Source organism: Patagioenas fasciata, chromosome 12 (assembly GCF_037038585.1).
Source record: "Patagioenas fasciata isolate bPatFas1 chromosome 12, bPatFas1.hap1, whole genome shotgun sequence".
NCBI classification, from domain to species: Eukaryota; Metazoa; Chordata; class Aves; order Columbiformes; family Columbidae; genus Patagioenas; species Patagioenas fasciata.
Window position 1 is genome coordinate 11,933,277 of NC_092531.1, and position 19,436 is coordinate 11,952,712.

Below are 19,436 nucleotides of genomic sequence, written 5' to 3' on the forward strand. Positions count from 1 at the left end.
GTTTGAGATTCTTCAGTTAGTACTATGGACTAATGCAGTTGCATAGATGTAACTGGACAAGACTAATAATAGAGGCTAGAAGTAGGGATGCCACCCTGAAAGCATACATTCCTTTGATTTTTTTAATAGCTTTTATCACTATGAATTTTTAGACCTTATTGTTACAAGTCTGAATAATTTTTGCTGAAGAATGCATATAGCTGTTACAATAAATAATGCATTTTAATGGTTTTTATTTATTCATTATTGATGTTTGTACTAATACAGGTTGAACAAGCAGCACTGATGAACTAAAGTCATTCAGTGTACAACTCAGCTGTAATACCACAACACATTGTGTAAAATCAGCTTCTTGGCAAGCAGGCACTGTCACTAGAGCTGATTATATAAGGGGCTATGGTATGTGGCAATGAATCCAATATCAGAATTGGGACTTCAAACTATAGCCATGCATATTTGCCTCACTCACACATCAGATTAAAGTGTTTTCTCTGATAACTTACATAGCTGATATGGGTCTTGCGTAAAATGCACTTCTGGTTTGGGTTTGGTGGTTGTTGGGGTTTTTTTTTGAGCTGTCACTGTGTATTGGATATGGTACTGTGTACGTTGTATCAATAGCCATATAAATGAATTTTCACTACACTCATCATTAGTACAGTTACAAAACACTACAAAAGGTTCAAAATGCCACTAGTGAAAACTGTCAAGTGTTATGGTTAACTTTCTTTACTTTAAGCATCTATTAGGGATACTCTGATTATATGCTTCTTGTAAAATGTAATCCAGGACTACAGTTTTTGCCATGAGAAATTAATTTAATTCACTGTATGAGTGAACCATTTACCACAATTGAAAGTTCAAGCAGAGTTAAACATTTTCCTTCATATAATTTTCTTCTTAAAATAAGTTGCTAACAATGAACAGTGTATTTGAATGGCTTTGGGTCAAGATGGTGACCAAGGTACAAGGTTAGTGGCTGACATTTACTTAAGGTGTTACTGGGAATGGATGCAAGATAAATTTAAGCAACTTGCAACTTGAATCTTTGGTTTATGATTTGTAGTCCCTACATTTGTATATTCTTTATGTCATAATTTGGGCTGAGGTAAGAAAGGTCAGAGCTAGAAATACTATGATGTTTCATTTTTAAAAGTGTTTTCATTAAATTTTATAAACTTCTAAACTGTGGCAAATATTGCTGTTCAACAGCTAAATATTGATCTGACACTGATATGTCAAGGATCTATGGAACTTAAAACAGTTGGCTGTTACATTTCTTGAGGTTGTAAGTCTTTTACCTGTAATTCTTCCAATCTTGTTAGTACCACTGATATAACTTCCAGCAAATCCTGAAACATGAGCTCCAAGGCTGTACCCAATTAAATGAGCATTGCTTCTGGAAAATTGAATGGATTCCTGAAAGATAGAGGCAGCTTGCTTTAGATGCAGAAAATGCAAAAAGTAAGCAGTGAAATACTTACTGTGAGCTAGGAATTCTATGAATAACAACACAACAAATTTGTATGATAATGATGGATGTCAAATGAGGTACATGGATCATGCACTAAAATTCTTCACTGACTGTTATTCCTTGCCTGCTTTTCATGCAGCAGGAAAATGCCACACACTTGGGCACTGCTACTTACGTGCTGGACTCAGGAAAAACATCAACACAGCACAAATTTTGTTGCAAGTGATGCAAATGTGCAATGTTTTGTCTGCAGTATTTGACACTCCTATTTGTAGAAAGTGCCTTGCTTTTTTTTTTTGCCTGAGATACTATTACAACCTAAATTAGAAGCTGAGGTATCAAAACATTGATCAAACATGCTAAGTGATATGGCAGTGACATTTCTTGGACTGATTTGTACAAAACTGGGTATCTGATCTGAAACAAACCTATTGAAGCAGAATTGGCCGCAGGCCCTTCTTCCTATCTAATCAATGCTATCTATAATAGATCTTAAGCATTTTACCTGAGCTGCAAGGCTCAAAGATTTTTCCAACATGTAAAGAAAAGTGTGGCATGTTTTTCTTGCAGGAAAGGCAAACATCTGATTCAATTTCATTGTGGATGTTGCCTGTCCCAGTGAAGTGGCTTTGCAATCTTGATACCTGCCCCTTGTGGAGATGAGGTGAAACTTGGCAACCTTCTTGTGAGAGAGACAGCTCTTAGAAATCTTAAGATCTGACCCATTTTCTTGGGAGGTGTTGTTGAGATGGATGTTATTGATATTGTTACTGGTGATGCCCTATTAACTCTTGGACTAAGAGCACTAGATTTACTTTATTTTTATTCTTTATTAAAAGGTTGCACAGCACTGCAGTTTTTGTTACATCCATTGAGGATATTTCAACTGCCTGCCTGACTGTAAGCAGACAGAAGCACACTGGATAGTTAGTTATGGGAGTCAGAATGACGGGGTTTCTAACTGTTCCACTCAGGAGAAGTGCTTCCCAAGAGAAGGAAGGTTTCGTGCTTGAACACACCCAGTTGAATGCTGTGAAATTTTGTGGCATATTTTAATCCTGGAACATATTATGGTACAAGAAAAGCTGCCTACAATGCTGGAGCCTCAATTTGTTTGCTGACACTGGAGAAATCCTGGGCTGTCTTTATTTTTGACAATGTGGTGTGTCCTCCTGGGAACTGAGCAAAGTCCACAGTTTCATTAATTAAATAATTAAACAGCTTCAAAAATACAACTTTAGGCTCCAGCAGCTTAAACTGCATTTGACCAAGAGCTAAGGTTTCTTGTAATGTCACAATGAAAAATAGTGACTCTGGCTCTGTGTCCTCTGTCTTGTGCCTGCTGTCCCTAACTGGGCATGGTATCTAACAACTTCTACCCTGCCGTTCCCGTTGAAAGCAGCTTTAGCACTTAGTGGTATTTCCTACAAATCTTTCAGCTTTGCAATATATTTCCGTTCCACCTTAGGCCTCACTGTATTTAAATTAATGTATTCAAAAATTCATTGTGAGGTACAAAAGTATAATTACATTTCAAATTAGCTTAAATTAGTACTAGAGATAGAGGAAGTAAGAGTTGTGTAAGGTGCCTGGTTCATATAAATGATTCTCATTCTAGTGTTTGCTTTCTGCCTTTTCTTTAAATAGTGCTGAAGACCAGTGATCCCTTGCAGAGTCGTCTGCAGCCTTTTTAATCCAGCCATGGCCACTGCTTCCTATGTAGCAGGAGGTTTGATGAGTAGTCACTGCCTTAGTGTGGCTCTGTACTCATTATTGCCTCCATGTCATCTGCTTTGTGAGGCATGTCTGTACTCTTAAAAGGTCTCCTTTTACATTTTGGACCTCTAAGCCATTGCTTTAGAATAATATCTGGGTCACAGAGGCAAAAATCAGGAAAATGTTATGCTTGAACTCTGCATTAAAAGCAGAAATTAAGCACAGGTAACATAAGCCCATTTTACTGAACTAACCACTTGCAAATGGTAATGTGTGCCTGCTTTCTAAGTGCAGGACTCTGTCAGATGTTTGCACACATGCTAATTGAAAAGCTAAAGTCACACGAGATTTTCTTGCCTCTGAAGATAAATAAAAATATTGTAATAAACAAGACCACTCATTTTTTTTCTCATGCATGATGAAAGTTTTATGAAGTCACACGAAAGTTCATGAAAGAAAAATTTGCAATGTATTAAATAAACATAAGTGATTGAAATGAACAGTATTAACCAGCTTTATTTCAGAAAGGTGGGAGAATCCTAAGAACAGGTTAATTGATCTGTTCCACAGAAACTTGTGTTGATCTGGGGGCTCTTACCTCCAGCCATTCCAGGAAGTCTGCGATCTCCTGTCCTATGTAGCGTGTGTTCTGTACAGCAATGGGATAGTGCTGGTGAGCAGATGTGAGCCAGTCCGCAATGATCACGTTCATTTGTTTATGCTGAGACTTGAGAGCTGCTGCCATTTTCCAAATCCAGCTTTCTAAGACCCCATCCACCTGTTTTGTTAAAACACAACAACAAGAAAACCCAGAGTCTCTGGCAAATATTTATTGTGAAAAGCTCAAGGAAACAAAAAATATAATATAAACAAGGAGGGCTTAATGCTGATACTGAGATTTTAGGGGCTTTAGCATTCTTCAGTGCTTAGAATCTTTGGGGTTTGGTAGACCAAAAAAAATATTAATACAATAACTGTATAATTTATGTCTTGTAATATGAACTCTTATCAGTGAAATGATGTTCCTAAATATTTTCACCCATCCCAAGATAATTGGTATTACTGATTAAAAAATAAAACCAGAAATGCCCAGAAAATTTCTGATTTCATGCAAGAGCAGCTATCCCTGTAAATTTTTAGTTGAAAGGGATGGAGAGGGCAGGAAGCTGGAGAGCTGCAGATCAGCAGGCATTTACCTTCTTAGAACTTCTGATTAGGGCCATGAAAGTGATCAGAGGGCTGGAACACCTCTCCTGTGAGGGAAGACTGAGAGAGCTGGGGTTGTTCAGCCTAGAGAAGGCTCCAGGGAGACCTTATAGCAGCCCTCCAGTACTTAAAGGGGACATATAAGAAAGGTGGGCACAGACTTTTTAGTAAGGCCTGTTGTGATAGGACAGGGAGTTGATGGTTTTAAACTAAAAGAGGGGAGATTCAGGCTAGGCATGAGGAAGAAATTTTTGACAATGAGGGTGGTGAGACACTGGCACAGTTTGCTCTGCTCATCGTGGGAGGGTTGGACTAGATGAGTTTTAAAGGTCTCTTCCAACCCAAACTATTCTATGATTTGATGAACCAGAATTACTATTTAATCTATCAGACTTAATTGTTGCTCTAGTTGCATGTAGTTCCTCTATCAAGAGAACATCTATATCTTTTCTGGTGTTTTAACAGAATTTGGGACTCTCAGTTGTGGGTTTCCGTACATATTCCTCTAAGACCCCAAGACCTCTGCAAATTAACCTCATATGAACAAGAAACTTCAATACCAGCAGCTGCTGGTCTGTGGTTTGTCTTTGAGGAAGGTATAGGTTTTGAACAAATTCTTATTTGGGAGGCATGGCTGAAGTAATTTGGGCAATATTTCATCCAAAGTCAGCTCTGCTGTTGTTTGTTAATAGAGCTATAAGCTTCAAGGGTGTTGTTCAATGTTTCTCTGCGTATTTGCAGATGTGCAAGACAGGTCCGTTTTGCCACCTTCTGTGATGAGATTGGTTCTGTGAGAATCAAAGATCTGTTAAAATGACGTTATTTCTATTCTGCCTTTTCTTTTTTTCAACTGAGAAGCTGATCAAAAGTCACCCTTAGTGCTTCTGTGCTTTAGAGAAATGTTTTCATTGTGGATTTTTTTTCTTTTACAGTTTAACTGAAAGCAGTTCAGTGATAATCCATTGACATTGAAGGCTTCATTTTCAGCTAAAGGGGCTTATAGAGAAGTGCTCTTTAAAGGTGTATCTGTGAGAAAGATGTGGGAAAATTGTGTGCACTTCTTTTCAGTAAGTCTGTAAATATCTGGCAGTGAACATGTGAGAGAAATGAAGCTGGTATTCAGTCCTCCAGAGGCACAGCACATTAATTCAGCTACTTGTTCGAACTCTACTGGCTTTAAACCAGGGCTGAATCTAATCCTTGGCATGGGACTCGCATATGAAAAACTGCTTATAGACTTTCTCTTCAGAATCTCAGTAGGGAATATCAGCTTTGTATTATTTCTAGCCATGATTGCTATCAGAGAAAGCCACCATCTTTCCAATCACAACCTTTCTTCTAAAGTTACTTTTGGCACTAGCATAATGAGAAGGAAAGGACGTCACATCAGCTGTAGTTTGAATTAAAAGTAAAATGTGAGTTCATACCGACCAGCCATGGACTATCATCACCAGAGGAAGAGAGGCATTGAAACCACATTTGTCAAGAGTCTCCAACTGATTCCAAAAAATCTGACAGCTTTCTTCGGTGGTATCTGTATAGAGTCGAAATTTGGTTTCTGAGTTTTGCTGATCTTTCTTTGTTCTAGTGTGCTGACTCTGTGATCCCAGCGCCTCTGTAATGAAATTCATAACAGTCGTAACAGGATGGATTCCAAAACCTAAAGAAGTTACTAGTGAAACAGTTTATAAGATGAAGTAAACTAGCAAGATTGAAACTCTTGCTCTGTATAATTGCTGCCTGCTCCAGGGAGGCCTAAGATGTATATTTTGGGTCAAAAAAAGGATCTCTTTCAAAGTTCGAGATGGCCTAGGTGTGCCTCTGAGTCCATCTATTGGAACAATAACAATTACACAGGAAATACTAATCTTATTGCTTTGGGCGCTTATAGAATGCATAAGTATTTTAAAAACATGATACAGATGTTGTGGCTTTACAATGTTACTGTGTTCACAGGCAAGCACATTCATAGGCTATTGACTCTGCAGGGCATATTTTACTGATATGCATTTGCGAGTAATTGCTGAGCAAGCATCATTACATTAAAATAACCATTTTATTCAGGGTTATAACTCTGCTTAGAGACTTAGGTGACTTCTTAAAACTACTAGACCACATAATAAATTATTTTTATCTAAAAAGGCAAGATTAAATGTTCTTGCTCTAGCTGTAATATTTTTGGTGGGTTTGTTTTTGAATAAAATAGATTGATACACAAAGGACAGCATTTTCAGAAATGTCTGATAAGAAACTGAGATGGAATCTGTATTTAAGAAAATTGGGGCAGGATGAACTGTGGTCTTATCAGTATTACTAGCTTAGAAGGAAAAAGATTAATATAGGGAAATTGCTGAAAAATTGAATAAAATAAAGCAGAAGCTTACAAAAAGCATATTGTGATGTGCAAGTCTGGTGTTTCTTTCTAATAAGACTTCAGAACCTTTATCTGAAAATAACCTAATTAATAAATTGTTAGTTATCTAGAAAAAATAGGTTTTAGTAGAAGAAAAGGTAGAGTGTGATGAACTAGACAAGTGAGAGGTTACGATCTGTTGTGTTGGAAAGGAAATTTTTAGAGTGCAGAGGGTTTACTAACGGGATTCCTTGGGGACTGTTTGTTGGCCAATCTTGTTTTAATATTTTCATTAAAGCAAGCAGGAAGGATACAAGACTGACAAAATTTGGGAGGCATTTGCCAATACTGAGGAGACCAAAAAGTTAAACTCTAAGAGCTAGATGACCTTGAAAACACAGCAACAGAAACAGGTGGGAGTCTTGTACCATGAAGTGCAAGGTCATATAGTTGATAAGAATTCCTCTTTAAATGGGGCTCATAAATCGGAAGTGACGCAAGGGTAAAAAGACTCGACTGTAGTAATCAATAACAAAACTCACTGTGAGTGACCGCTGTGATTTGGCTGTGAGAAAGAAAAATATATTTTCATATATATATATACTTTTTTTTTCCAAAAGATATAATTCCAAGATGCAACAAGGAAGATGTTTTCAGTAGGAAAAGAGAGAAGGTTAGTGCCCACAAGTGAAGGCTCTAATTAACCACTTACAGCACAGTGTGCATAGCTCTTGTTACTTAGGTGATAGCCATTCAAGCTGCAACAGCTGCTCAGCAGCACCACTGAAATGATCAGGGAGGAGGCTTTTGTTTTAACTAGACCTAACAAATCAGGAGATACTCTTGGAGGTGAAAATGAAGTATTTTATTCACTGAGAAGGAAGTTGAAATTTTCTGTGTTGGAACAGCACTCGCGTTAGTTAAGTTTTAGTTTGGTTTTTTTTTTTTTCTTGCATAAAAGTTCCTTAATTAAACAGTAATATTAGAAATATTGTATTGTATTTTATCTTCTGAATCAGCACATTTTTCTTGTGCATCACAACTCTTATGTCTGTAGATGTTTTCAGAAAACATCTAAAATCATAGCATATTCATTTCTGTATTATACATGTGCAAATCTATCCTGAGGTTCTATGAGATTTTTGTCTTGATGAGGTTTTCATAATTTACAAGGTACTTCTGATACATTTACAGATGAGCCTTTATCCTACAAGCATATTTTGTGATGGGACACTCCTATATTTGTATATTTGCAGTAGTAGCATCTTATAATTCACAGTACAAAGAAATCTAATGTGAAAGCATGCTGTCATTAGATCAGACTGTATTTGTGCCACATGTCAGTCTTGTTACACACTTTATTCAAGGTTTTATTTTAGGATAATGATGAGACATGATACAAACAGCATATCTAATTTTGTTAAGTGAATGGCAATTCTGTCAAGAGAACTTCCAAACTGAACTACACTGAATGTGCACTGTTTTCTGTTTGTTGCTAATTATTGTACAAGTAACTCCAGGCAATGTTACGCTTCATATCTAGGAAACATTATTTTAGGAAGTTGTTCAACCATTTACAAGAGCTGGAATTTAAAAAGCTTAAAAGTTAGTGAAAGTAACACTAGGAGAAAGCGAACCTAGATTAAAAAAACCCAAAAATCGGAAAGTTTTAATGATGCTGGCTATTCTTAACCTCTGTTTTATTCAGGCTTTGGTGAGCAGTCTCTACACAAAAATAAGCATTGTGTTCTATTTTTAGCACAAAAAGAAAAACAAAACAAAAAGAACTGGTGCCTGTTCCACTGTACACATCCTTTCTTTGTTTTCATTTTCTTTTCCTGCTCTCAGTGTTTGTGCAAAGGCAGTGCACTTTGTCACTCTCCATATTGTTTGTCTATACTACAGAAAACAAGTCTAAATAGCTGTTTTCTTTATTCATTGACTGTGAAAGTGCTTGTAGTGCTTTAATGGGTGAACTTTTGCCTTGCCAGTAAGTCTGAGAAAGGGAATTAAAAATACAGTTTGAACTTCACGGCTGTCAAAAGTTAAAAGTTTCAATAGAATCCGTTGTGTTATTAGACAAAGAACTGCTCCAATCCATTAATCCATGTAATGACTTGGAGAGGGAAATAGAGTCTGAAGGGCTTGGCTTCTACAACAGACTCTTGGTAAAAGTGTCATACCAGTGACTCTGTGACGTGATCAAAGGGAACTGCAAAGTTTCATAAGTCAGTTTACAAAAGCAGCAAAGTGGCTAAAAGTGTTCCTGTGCTAATTTCAACTGAGTGCCAAGGTCTTTCTGAAACTTCAAAGGGAGTTTCAATCTGGAAATTTAGCCCTTACCCAGGTGAATGAGTTGCTGACTTAATGTCCTTTTTCTCTCAAGATCCTACTCTCCTATGAATTCTTTCAGTAAAGCAATACAACATGGCCACACTGATCTGTGTGCTGTCATAAATTAACCTCATGCAGAGCAGCATGGTACAATAAGCAAGAAAAGTTGTCATGACTTCTTGATACCCTGGAGGAGATTCAGCCCTTTACTCTATAGTGTTAACAAATATTAAAATTTTCCTCTTAGGTCATACATTTTAAATTCATCTTACTGTACAGCATAAAAACTTTGATTAAAATTGGCATTCCCAATTAAGGAAAGTAGCTTTTCTGGCTAAGAAAAATGATGTTCAGCATCCTTTTTCCTGTCATGGAGCTCTACAGGAAGAGTTTTTTAATAAGGTCTCACTGAAGGGGTTTGAAGAGGATGTTTCAATGACACTCACCTAATCCATAGGCAATTGAAAAATTAATTAAGTAAACCTGAACGGAAGCTGAACTTTGGGCTGCTGATATGTTAAGGATACTTAAAAATCATACACATAAGCACACATACAACCCCAGTACCTAGACACTACATGTATATATGTATATTTTAAGATTACCTTCTGACCCTTATTGCAGCCTCCCTTCACATTCATGAGTGGATTTGTCTGAGCATTAATAACTCTCCCATATCTTTTGGATAGATTTTAGTGCTTTTCATACATGGAAATGTCTCCAAAGGAGTGCTTAGTTATTATGATGTTATTTTAGTGGGACCAGTATCCAACATATTTAAAAAAACAAGTGATGCAATTTGGGAAATCTACATCTCTCTTGTTGCTCCAGAGTCCTAGGCAAGATAAGCCAGTCAAAACTAAGGTCTGTTGATTTCTTGGTAGATTATCATTGTGATTAATTTTTTTATATACTCATGCCATTCCTATGTATTTTCCCTAACCTTAACTTGCTCACCTTGCCAAAGGAAAAGTAGGTATCATTCACAAAAGAATGAATGAAAAAGTAGCAAGCAAGAAAAATCTGTAATAGTTGGATTAAAAATGAGATCTATTTAGAAATTGACTTTAAAAAGAAAAAAAAAACCCACAACGGTTCCCTTTTTGTTCAAGCTGAAATGAATGAGTAGGTGATACATTTTTCAGCATCAGATGCTCTGTCTGAAAGTATCATAGTTTTCTGAGCTGTCATTTCTTGTTTCTCCTCTTACATGTATTGCACACAACAAACTCATCATGAGTGTTGTTTGTACCCAAACAGCTATAAAGGGAGAGGAGAGGCTGTTAACTAGCCATTGTTAGCCCTCTGTTAACATATTTTTAACCCTCTATTGAAAAATGCATGAAGAGGAGAGCCTATAAAACCACACCATTCATACTGTCTTCCCTGGGTGTTTCATGGCTTCCAGATCATCCAGGTAATGCTGCTGGTGGGTGGCTTTGGTGACTCTTGGAACTGGAAGAAATATGAGTTTAGAAAGAGGCAAATATAAGAATTTGTTGGAGCTGGTGCTCGGTTTTAATTAGTGAGGCAATCATACTGTCAGTGGAAGATGTGCAGGAGTACCTGTTCAAAAATCAGCTCCTTAGTTATTGGGGATGATTCTATCTGTGATTCTTTACCATTAAAGAGCAGAGGATACTTTATCTTTGAAAATCAGACCCATCCAATGTCCACCAAAAGTCAAATTTCTAATTCTTTATTAAAACATGATTAACATTGGGATTTTATTTTTTCTGGTGTTTTAATACAGGTTATCCTTCCTGAACTCATTATTATCAGAAACTGCTGTCATGTTTGAAGCAGCGTGGAAGACACAGTGGTCTGAGATAATCCAGAAAAAGTCATCCCACAGTTTAACAAAGGGAAGGTTGTTCTGTTCCGCTCTCCCTAGATCTCCCAGGTCTGTGTTCTTTATTTACCTGGGCTGTTTGCAAAAGGGGTGAGGAACCTGGAAATTTGTTTGCAGATGTGATTAGCAGCTACAGTTTTAGAGCTGTCAGCAGAGATCCATATCCCTATCATTTTCTGGTTACTTCTATTCAAAAGAATTTCTGGGTGCAGGGAACTGGAGAAAGCAGAGGATGTAATGTCTTGTTCAGTAGCAGCAGAACTCTGATTTTAAAAAAGTTATTGACATCTTAGTGAGAACTTTAGACCCAGATGATATTTCTCCCTCTCTTTTTTAGAATTAGAACGCTTTCCAAAGGGAAAGTAATTTGAAAAAATACCCAGCACTGATTTCATTACATATACAAGAACTGTGAAATACTTTCAGAGTATTCAGTACAGATCGTTGTTTGGTACAATTTGTTTGTTTGCTTGGTGGCCTAAAGCATAAAGGAGAGCAGCCCACTCTCAGAATTTGCTTGTATCAAAGTGATTGATAAGAGACCCTTGTCAGTTCATTTTAAATTCTCTACTTATGTACCTCCTGCTGCTGTTTATTTGGAATTGCCTCTCTTGACAGCATTTGGGCAGGTGGTAGAGACAGAAACAGTCTCACTTCCTCAGAGTGCCTTAAGTGGGAGTATTCAGGGATCTGCAGAGTAAAATGAGAACATCAAAACAAAAGTCTTGCTGAAAAAACTTTGGAAAATATGATGAAACATTAAATATGATCATATTTTGGTTTACACTTGCTGTTGTGTCTCTCAACTATTCGAAGACATATCTCTTAAATCACCTATGAATCAAACAATGCATTTATAATTAATGGTTTTAAAAGAAAGAGAAATAAATGCAGCTTGACCTGTCCTTCAAAAGACAAAAACTAGTCGGTTAGCCTTTAGCTTTCCTCTAAATTATCTGTTTATCAGTTACACGTATTCCTCTTCTTGGTAAGATTGTGTTTCACTCATTGGTCTTGAACACTGAGTTGCCTCAAAACTCTCCAAAGAATCACCTCTTTTTTTATTGTTGTGCCTTACTCTTTTAATCTTTCTCTTCCCTGTAAAACACTTCTTTACTATGTGAAACTTCGAAACTTGTCTTTCACATCTCCTTTATTTAGAATCAAATATCGAAGTGATGGTTAGAACAGAAGGCAAAGAAGTAACACCCACCCTCCATACTGTTAACTGTTCCTTTTGTCTTTTTATATCAGGTGGAAACTTCATGGAAGTATGCTCATTCTTAAAAGCTTGATATCTCTTTTATTGTCTGATTAAGTTAGGCAAATAACTTTTTCCTCTTCTCTACCCTTCATTGTGACATAATTTAAAAATATTAGTTCTCCATTAAAAGTATGAGTTTAAGTACAATAATCAATAAGCTTGTGAGACTGTTGCAAAGAACAGGGAAACCAGTGCACAAAGGAACCAGCAGTGCCTCTTTGTTTAGAACTGCTGCGTGGGCCTGGCTGCTGCCCTGTGCAGAACAGTGCATCCAAATCTCACTCCTCCCTTGAAGAGGGTGCAGACACCACCATTTACCAAGGAGATACATGAACTGAAAATGGTTGATGAATTGCAGAGTCCAGGGGGAAGTGTGTATGGAGATGTAAACCTCCGCTGCTGAGTGTGCGTCTGCTTTTGGCCCCTACTGCAGGTGGTTGAACTAGATTGACCTTGGGGTTCCTCCACTACAGCCACTCTTATGTTTGATACAGAGCTACTTGGCATTTTTTGCTTCATTTTTTGGCTCTTTTTTGAAACAGAGACAACATGTGAAAAATAAGATTTTAGTAATTAAAAATAATGTTGAAATCAGAATTGATCAACAGTATATTTAGGCTAATTTATGTTGAAATGTTTGGAGCTTTGGTTTGCAATTTCATTGCTGTTGAAGTTTTGGCTTTTTGTCTAGTTTGGGCTGGAAAACGTTCTTGGGATATGAAAATATTTTCCTGTTCAGCTCTAGTAAAAAGTCAAGTCTGCTCTTACCCTGGAAGAGAAGGACAGGAGCTAAACAGGAAATACAGATCACAGGATTCAAAACTGTACATGTACTTGCTTATAACATTATGGCTCAGAGTATTGTTTTCTTCAATTATATTTCTAAGGGACCAGGAGAAAATCTATGTTACTTATGTGCATATCCCTTGGAACCATTTCACATATACTGACACTATGACAGGTGTACATTTTTATTTTTAATAAAAAGACAGTCTTAGAAAAGATAAGATTTTTTTGAGTTTTATTTTAGGATAGCTGTGCTGGAAGTGGGAGTTTGTTTTCTTCCTATGGCCTTAATTTTTCTGTTGTGTGATCCTGCAGTGCAATAATTTGTCTGGTGCCAACTTGCTATGTCAGAAATTCAGCATAACTTCTGGATCACAGCATTCTGTAGGACAAGGAGAAATTAAACATATGTAGCAAGAATGTGTATTTGCTCAGGAAAAAAAAATAACGGGGATCTTACAAGAATGAGAAGATGAAACATTAGAATCTTTAGCATATTAGCACAGGGTGCCATTACTGAGTGAAACTCACTCTCTGGGCCATGGGACACACTGCATGACAGCTGAGCTGGTGGGTGCTGGATGCAGGCATAGTGTTCATCTGCACAGCAAACCTGTCTGCGCTGGGAAGTTAGTGAATTGTAGGTTTACTTAAGAATTTTTGGTCCTAGCTATTCTCACAAACTCCCCTTGTGAATATTTATGCTTGGCACCGTTCTGATACTCAGAAAAAGACAAATACCTGTCTCAGAGTTTGCAGAAAGGCAATGGGAAATGGAGAGTTCACTGGTGCATGGAAGATGATTGAGTGTTGCAGTGGAAAGGAGTGGGGCGGGGGGAGGGGGGGGGAGGGAGAAAAAAAGGAATTTGTATGAGTTTTAGCCTTAGGACTATAGTAACAATTATGAAGGATGAGATGGCTCTCCAGTGCCATTGGTTAAGTGAGAGAATCTGCCTCGCTTAAGTATAATTAAATCCCTGTCTACCAAAGTGACCTTTGTTTAATTCAAGGAATAGGAATAAGCATCCAAAGATCTCAGTCTAAAAGTGGTGACTTAGCATCTGATCACTTAAAATTTACATACTTCTAAGAAATCTGTATTTTAGAGCAAATATTGTGAACTATTTGAAGGATATGTTCTTGGGAGCTATACTTCGCTTTAATCACTCCTCCCTTCTTGTTTGCTGTTCTCTTTCCCCTCAAAGATGGTAATTTTTTTTTTTTCCATTGTGTCCTTTGACTTTTTTTTTACCGAGTTGTTTTATTTTTACTGGTTTTGCCTGAAAGCCTTAGTTAAGCCAAAGTAGCTGTGGGAAAATCCTGTTTTGCAGTACATGGGAACTGTTTGCTTTGACAATCAGTAGGTGTGTTCATCTAAGTAAGAGTTTGATGGTTTTACTGATATGGTATCAAAAGGCTTCAGTCTCTTTCAGTGTATCCTGAATTTCTCAAAACTCATCTCTTACAGTGGATGCCTGCAGTTATTTCTTCTAAAACCTCTGCAGTGCATGCTGTTTACAAAAGTTATCTCCATGCAATTATGTCTAGAAATGAGACTTCTTATCCAACACTGGACTTGTTTTTAACTAGACTCTTTGAGAGGAAGGAAATTTACTCTGGACGTATTTTGAAGTAGACTCTGCATACCAAACCAGTGTTAGGGTTTTTGTTATTGCTCTCATACAATTTTTGTTACGATTTTCCTTGTATAGGTGAACTGAGTGTAGATTCTAACATTTGATATCGCTCCAGGTATAGTTCACTAAAAATTTCTCAAGTACTTTCGTTTAGTACTCCAGTATAACTCTCTCTTTTAGTGAAAGTGGTCATGCAGTGATGTCCTACAAAGATTTGTTAGCGTAAGTTTGGGGTGAGCTGTTACCAAAATTTGCAAAGCTGCTGCTGAGCTCTGCAGGCCTTTCCAGGAGTGCTGTGAAAACTATTATGCAAGATATTATTTTGTGGAATACTTAATACTACATGCATTATACAATGCAAAAAGTCATTAAAAAGATTAACAGTGTATAAAACTTTTATTAGTTTTATCACTTTTACCCAGAAGGCCAGACACCTTTGCATACTGTGATTCCAGTCATAGAGACAAGATGTATAAAATGGTCAAGAATATATTTTAAAAGTCATGATGCTAAAGTCCAGTAAGATGGTGAAGCAGCTGATATTTGTCCCATTCAAAGCCTTTAATCTCAATTTCAAGCAAAATAGAGCTGCCCCTGGGTAGCACTGCAAGGGCACACAGTGCTGGAACTTTAACCTGCTGCTACAGCTGCAGTGAGAACTCTGTAGTTGGGCCTCTGGCAGTATTTGGGGTTTGACTGAAAAATTCCACATTGGAATGTGGTTGATCCATTGATGTTTATCATCTTTCTTTAGTCACTTTGTATGCCTTAGTGTAGGAAAAGAGAAATACAAAAATGCAGATACTCATAGCAGGCCAAGCACAAAAAGCAAGAGAGAAACGTGGGTGTTTTGTTGTTGGTTGGTTTTGGTCTATGTGTATCCATCACAGAAAGGCAGAGATTGCTCCTTTGGACATGATTTCAGGAGATTATTTGTTTGTCAACTACCTTTCATTTTAATGGCTGTTGCAAGTACTCAGCACCTTATAGGATTAACTATTGGGTTTTTTTGGATTTCTGTGTTTCTTGCTAGCTTATTCTTTAATGCTTTCATCTACCTCTTCTGCAGCTCGTTCTCCTTTCTTCCTTTCTTCTGAGCCAGAAGATTATAAGTGATGTCTGTTCACTTGAAACCTTGGTTAAGATAAAGCAAGAACTGTTATGATGATTATTCCTGAAAATTCTGTGATCAGACTTCATGCTGCATATTTTCTTTGCCCAGTTTTACAGGCCATCTGAAAACTGCTCACTGAAGGCAACTGGCAGGAAGGAGAAAATCCAGATTGAAACTAGTGAATAAAAGTAGATGAGGAATACGAAGCCTCATTATTCAGGGCATAAATCAACCATTAATTTCCTGGATAATTTTTTTCCTGGATTATTCAGTATTGATTTCTCTATGACCAGGTTTTTTAGACTATCTCTCGTTTGATCTATTATGTCTGTCCCTGTAGTCCTAGGTGTTTGGGCTTTGACAACAGTGTGTCAGATTGAAGGAAATTTTAATATTCACTTTCAATTGCCTTATTTTTTATTTACGCATTTGTTCTTTATCAGTTGCAGAATGACATGAGCCAAACTGTGAGGTGTGAAGTTGCTTTCCGTATTTTGAATACATAAAAATTGATTAAAAAAATTGCTATGTTCCAAAGTGAATTATAGTACAAGTGCCATGTATTTGTTTTCTAGGACACCTGAAAGCACACACAATTTTTTCAGTTAATGTCTTACTTACAGATTGCTAAAACCTATTGTGAAACAATTGGGAAAATGAATGAATGTATGAACTCCAAGTATTACTTGAAAGTTTGGAATTCCAGATGCAAAAAGTGGCTCACAATAATTTGCACTAAGTAGGAGTTGTCAGCAGAACAAACTGAAAGCCAAGGACAGACAGACAAAAGGTTCTGCAGAGGTGGAACAACACAGGGATGCTTATGTTAGCTATGATGGTTTTCGTCTGTGAACGGAGAGTTTCAGTCTCCAAGTCAGTCAAAGCCTTTTTGTGAACAATATGTTCCCGATGATAAAAACTATACTTAAAGGAAAAATACTCTTTCTCTGTGACATTGTTTCCCTACTCAGGATGGGGTTTTATTTTATAACTGTTTTCCATGGTGGAAGTGCAAACTGTTTTAATTCATCAGCTGTTCTTGCTTATTCTCTCTAGACTCCTTACAGCTTCACAAATGTATGAATACAAGAAGAGAAATCATTCTCTGGAGTTTCTTTGATCTCTGCTTGTGATATCTCATTGGGGAGAAATTTATCATAAATTAACTGAACCATGAATGAGCTGCTGAAATTCTTCACGTGTTATTAGATTTGCTGGTGGATGGTTAATGAAACAGCCTTGTGTTCTGTCACCAGGAGCTCTTCAACCAATCCAACAGGGCAGCACAGTGGAAGTGTGCTGAAGCAAAGTTTGTTTTACAAAGCAAACTGGATCTGCTTTACTGGAGAAAATTCAACAAACATGGACATTAATAAATTTTACTATAAATCTATGGGTTTTATAAGTTGGAAGTATGAAATATTTCCAAAAGTAGTGTCTGTTTTGCTAAATGAGGTCTCGTCTTCTAGGAGCAGAAAGGTAGGGATTTTGATTGTGTTATTTTCTTGGGTTAGAACAGAAAAATCCTCAGTATGAGGACTGGATCATTGAACAATGGACGTATTAAATCTGACAGCCTGGAAGGCACAAACAAAGAATCAAGAGTTCAGTTGCCAGATGGTGAAAAGGAAGTTGTTCAGAGTTGCTCACGCAACAGCAAGGGTAACAGAGGGCCTGCAAATTGCCTTTTGAAATCAGCAAGAGCTGGGCGTACTTAATATCCTTGGTGGGTGCTGACCACTTTGTGGCCTTTCACCTCAAGAGTTTTCTCCGCTATTGCAGTGCTTAGTGCACGACCAACATTAGTCCGCTTAACAGCTTTGCTTGCTGATCAGTGGCACAGCTTCTGACTACTGTACTGTTGGCAAAGTCTAGATTTCCTAGTTTCTTTCATGCCCAGGAAGTGAGTGTGAACTGCACAATATATGTATATACAATATTACTGAATTACAACTGCTTTGGTGAAAAAACAATGAGAATCAGCTGGCTAATGTGTGGCCCTCAGTGCATGGGTGCTTTCCTGCAAGATTCACATGAGTAGTTCTTAATACGCTTGTCCCTTCTATGATAAAGGTTGAATTTGATCATGTCGAATTTGGCTCCCTGATAAGCAGGCTGATTTGCCAAGTTTCCAAGTAGTCCAGTTGTAGCTTAGAAGAAAAAGGACAGACAAGGGATAATAGCCGTCATATCTCAGTAAACCAGCATCTAAGTAGTTAGTGCACAGAGCCTTGAGAAAAGGCATCTCATCAGATGCCATCACTGAGAGCACTGTACGCTAATCATTTCTGAACCTGGACACTTTGCACATAAGTAATTAATAATACGTATTGTGAAGTAAGCAGTGAGGTGTGCTTTGTGGGTAAGGTATTATTTGATCAGTGAAGTTACTAATTTCATTCCCCTATCTGCCATAGACAGGCACAGCAGCCTCTCCAAAGCCAGGGTTAACCTCTTCGTAGTCTCTGCGTTGCCCTCTGCCACTTCAGTGTTCCAAACCAGTCACCTTTGGGAACAACTCAGATAACATGAAGGTAAAATTAATTATAATGCATTTTAGAAAAATTCTGATAGTGGTGATAGCTACTTAGTTTAATTCATACAATAGCATGGAATAAATCTGCTGGCAAAAGCCATAGGCTTATGGAAGATTTTTTGCCTTGAAAAAATACATTGTTATTGAGATTTTATTATGTGAGAAAGCAAGTTTGTGTCTAATGTCCAAATCCTGATGTCATCAGTGTTTCTTAATGATTCCATCCATTTGTTTTTCTTATGTAGAAATAGTGACCCGCCCACCAACAGGTAGAACATGTTAGCTAACTGGTGAAAGCCAGGAGCAATATCACTGATGAAATTGCTTTTAGCCTTGTACAACTGTTTCACAGTGGTTTAGAAAGGAAGATGGAAAGGAAAGAGATTATTTCAATTTAAAATATTGTGATCCATGTAAAACAAACTTTTGTGTTTATGGTATGTTGTTCTAAGTATGGATGATTAGATCTACATTCTACTTGCATTTCAAGATGTTCATTTAACAAGTCTTTTTGGACTCATTTAAATAATAAATGTAATGTACACATTAGTACAGCAGAGTCATTTCCCTGAATGTAATAACTCTGAGAATTATTATTTGCATTCTAGTCATACTCAGAGGCCTATTCAGGATAGGAGCCCCACTGTGGCAAATGCTACCAGCCATCCAAGCAGATTAGGGGAACAGATTTTTGTTTCCCTGAGAACCATATCGGTTTAGCAGAATTTTTCATGAGCTTGGCTCATGTCCCTTTCTCCCCTCACTTCTGGGGTTTTCAGAGGTCCTAGGTGGTGTTGGCACTAATACTTCTCCACTGATGAGGATCCCTGCCCGAGGTTTGCTGGGCAGGGATCGTTTGCTGCCTGTTGGAGTATGGTGTGATGCCAAGCTTGGTGCCAGGATGTGCACTGTTACACTTTGCTCTGTAGGGAGAGGAGACTCATGAAGATTTTACTGAGACGTAGACAGCGCTGGTGAGGGTGGAACCCCTGCTCCCAAGGCAGGACCTGGGCCTGCTCCTAGGAGTTTGTAGGTCTATGAGGTAATAATGGAGAACCTGGAGGTCCCACTCTCCCATTCCTGAGCAGTGTAGCCATAACTGTTGCGTTTGTCTGAGTCAGTTCACTCAGCCAACATGTGAAAATTGCCTTCTCTTTCTACTGG

General features: G+C 37.6%; 1 protein-coding gene and 1 long non-coding RNA gene across 3 annotated transcripts in view; both read right to left on the minus strand.

The window, feature by feature from the left end:
• Nucleotides 1–19,436, minus strand: part of LIPC (lipase C, hepatic type) — a 51,793-nt gene that overhangs the window by 10,910 nt on the left and 21,447 nt on the right. Inside the window, exons 2-5 of one of the 2 annotated variants that reach the window (XM_071813869.1) lie at nucleotides 11,515–11,625; nucleotides 5,824–6,011; nucleotides 3,789–3,968; nucleotides 1,302–1,419 (exon numbers count right to left, since the gene is read on the minus strand). In XM_071813869.1, coding sequence (XP_071669970.1) covers nucleotides 1,302–1,419; nucleotides 3,789–3,968; nucleotides 5,824–5,844 — 319 coding nt within the window. In that variant the 5' untranslated portion in view covers nucleotides 5,845–6,011; nucleotides 11,515–11,625. The remainder of the gene's footprint in view (nucleotides 1–1,301; nucleotides 1,420–3,788; nucleotides 3,969–5,823; nucleotides 6,012–11,514; nucleotides 11,626–19,436) is intronic. The other variant, XM_065847733.1, reaches the window with a different exon arrangement.
• On the minus strand, nucleotides 13,204–15,830 carry LOC139829018 (uncharacterized). The gene is made up of 2 exons (XR_011741175.1): nucleotides 15,681–15,830; nucleotides 13,204–13,367 (listed from the first exon to the last, which is right to left on the minus strand). It is a non-coding gene; the product is annotated as an uncharacterized lncRNA (long non-coding RNA).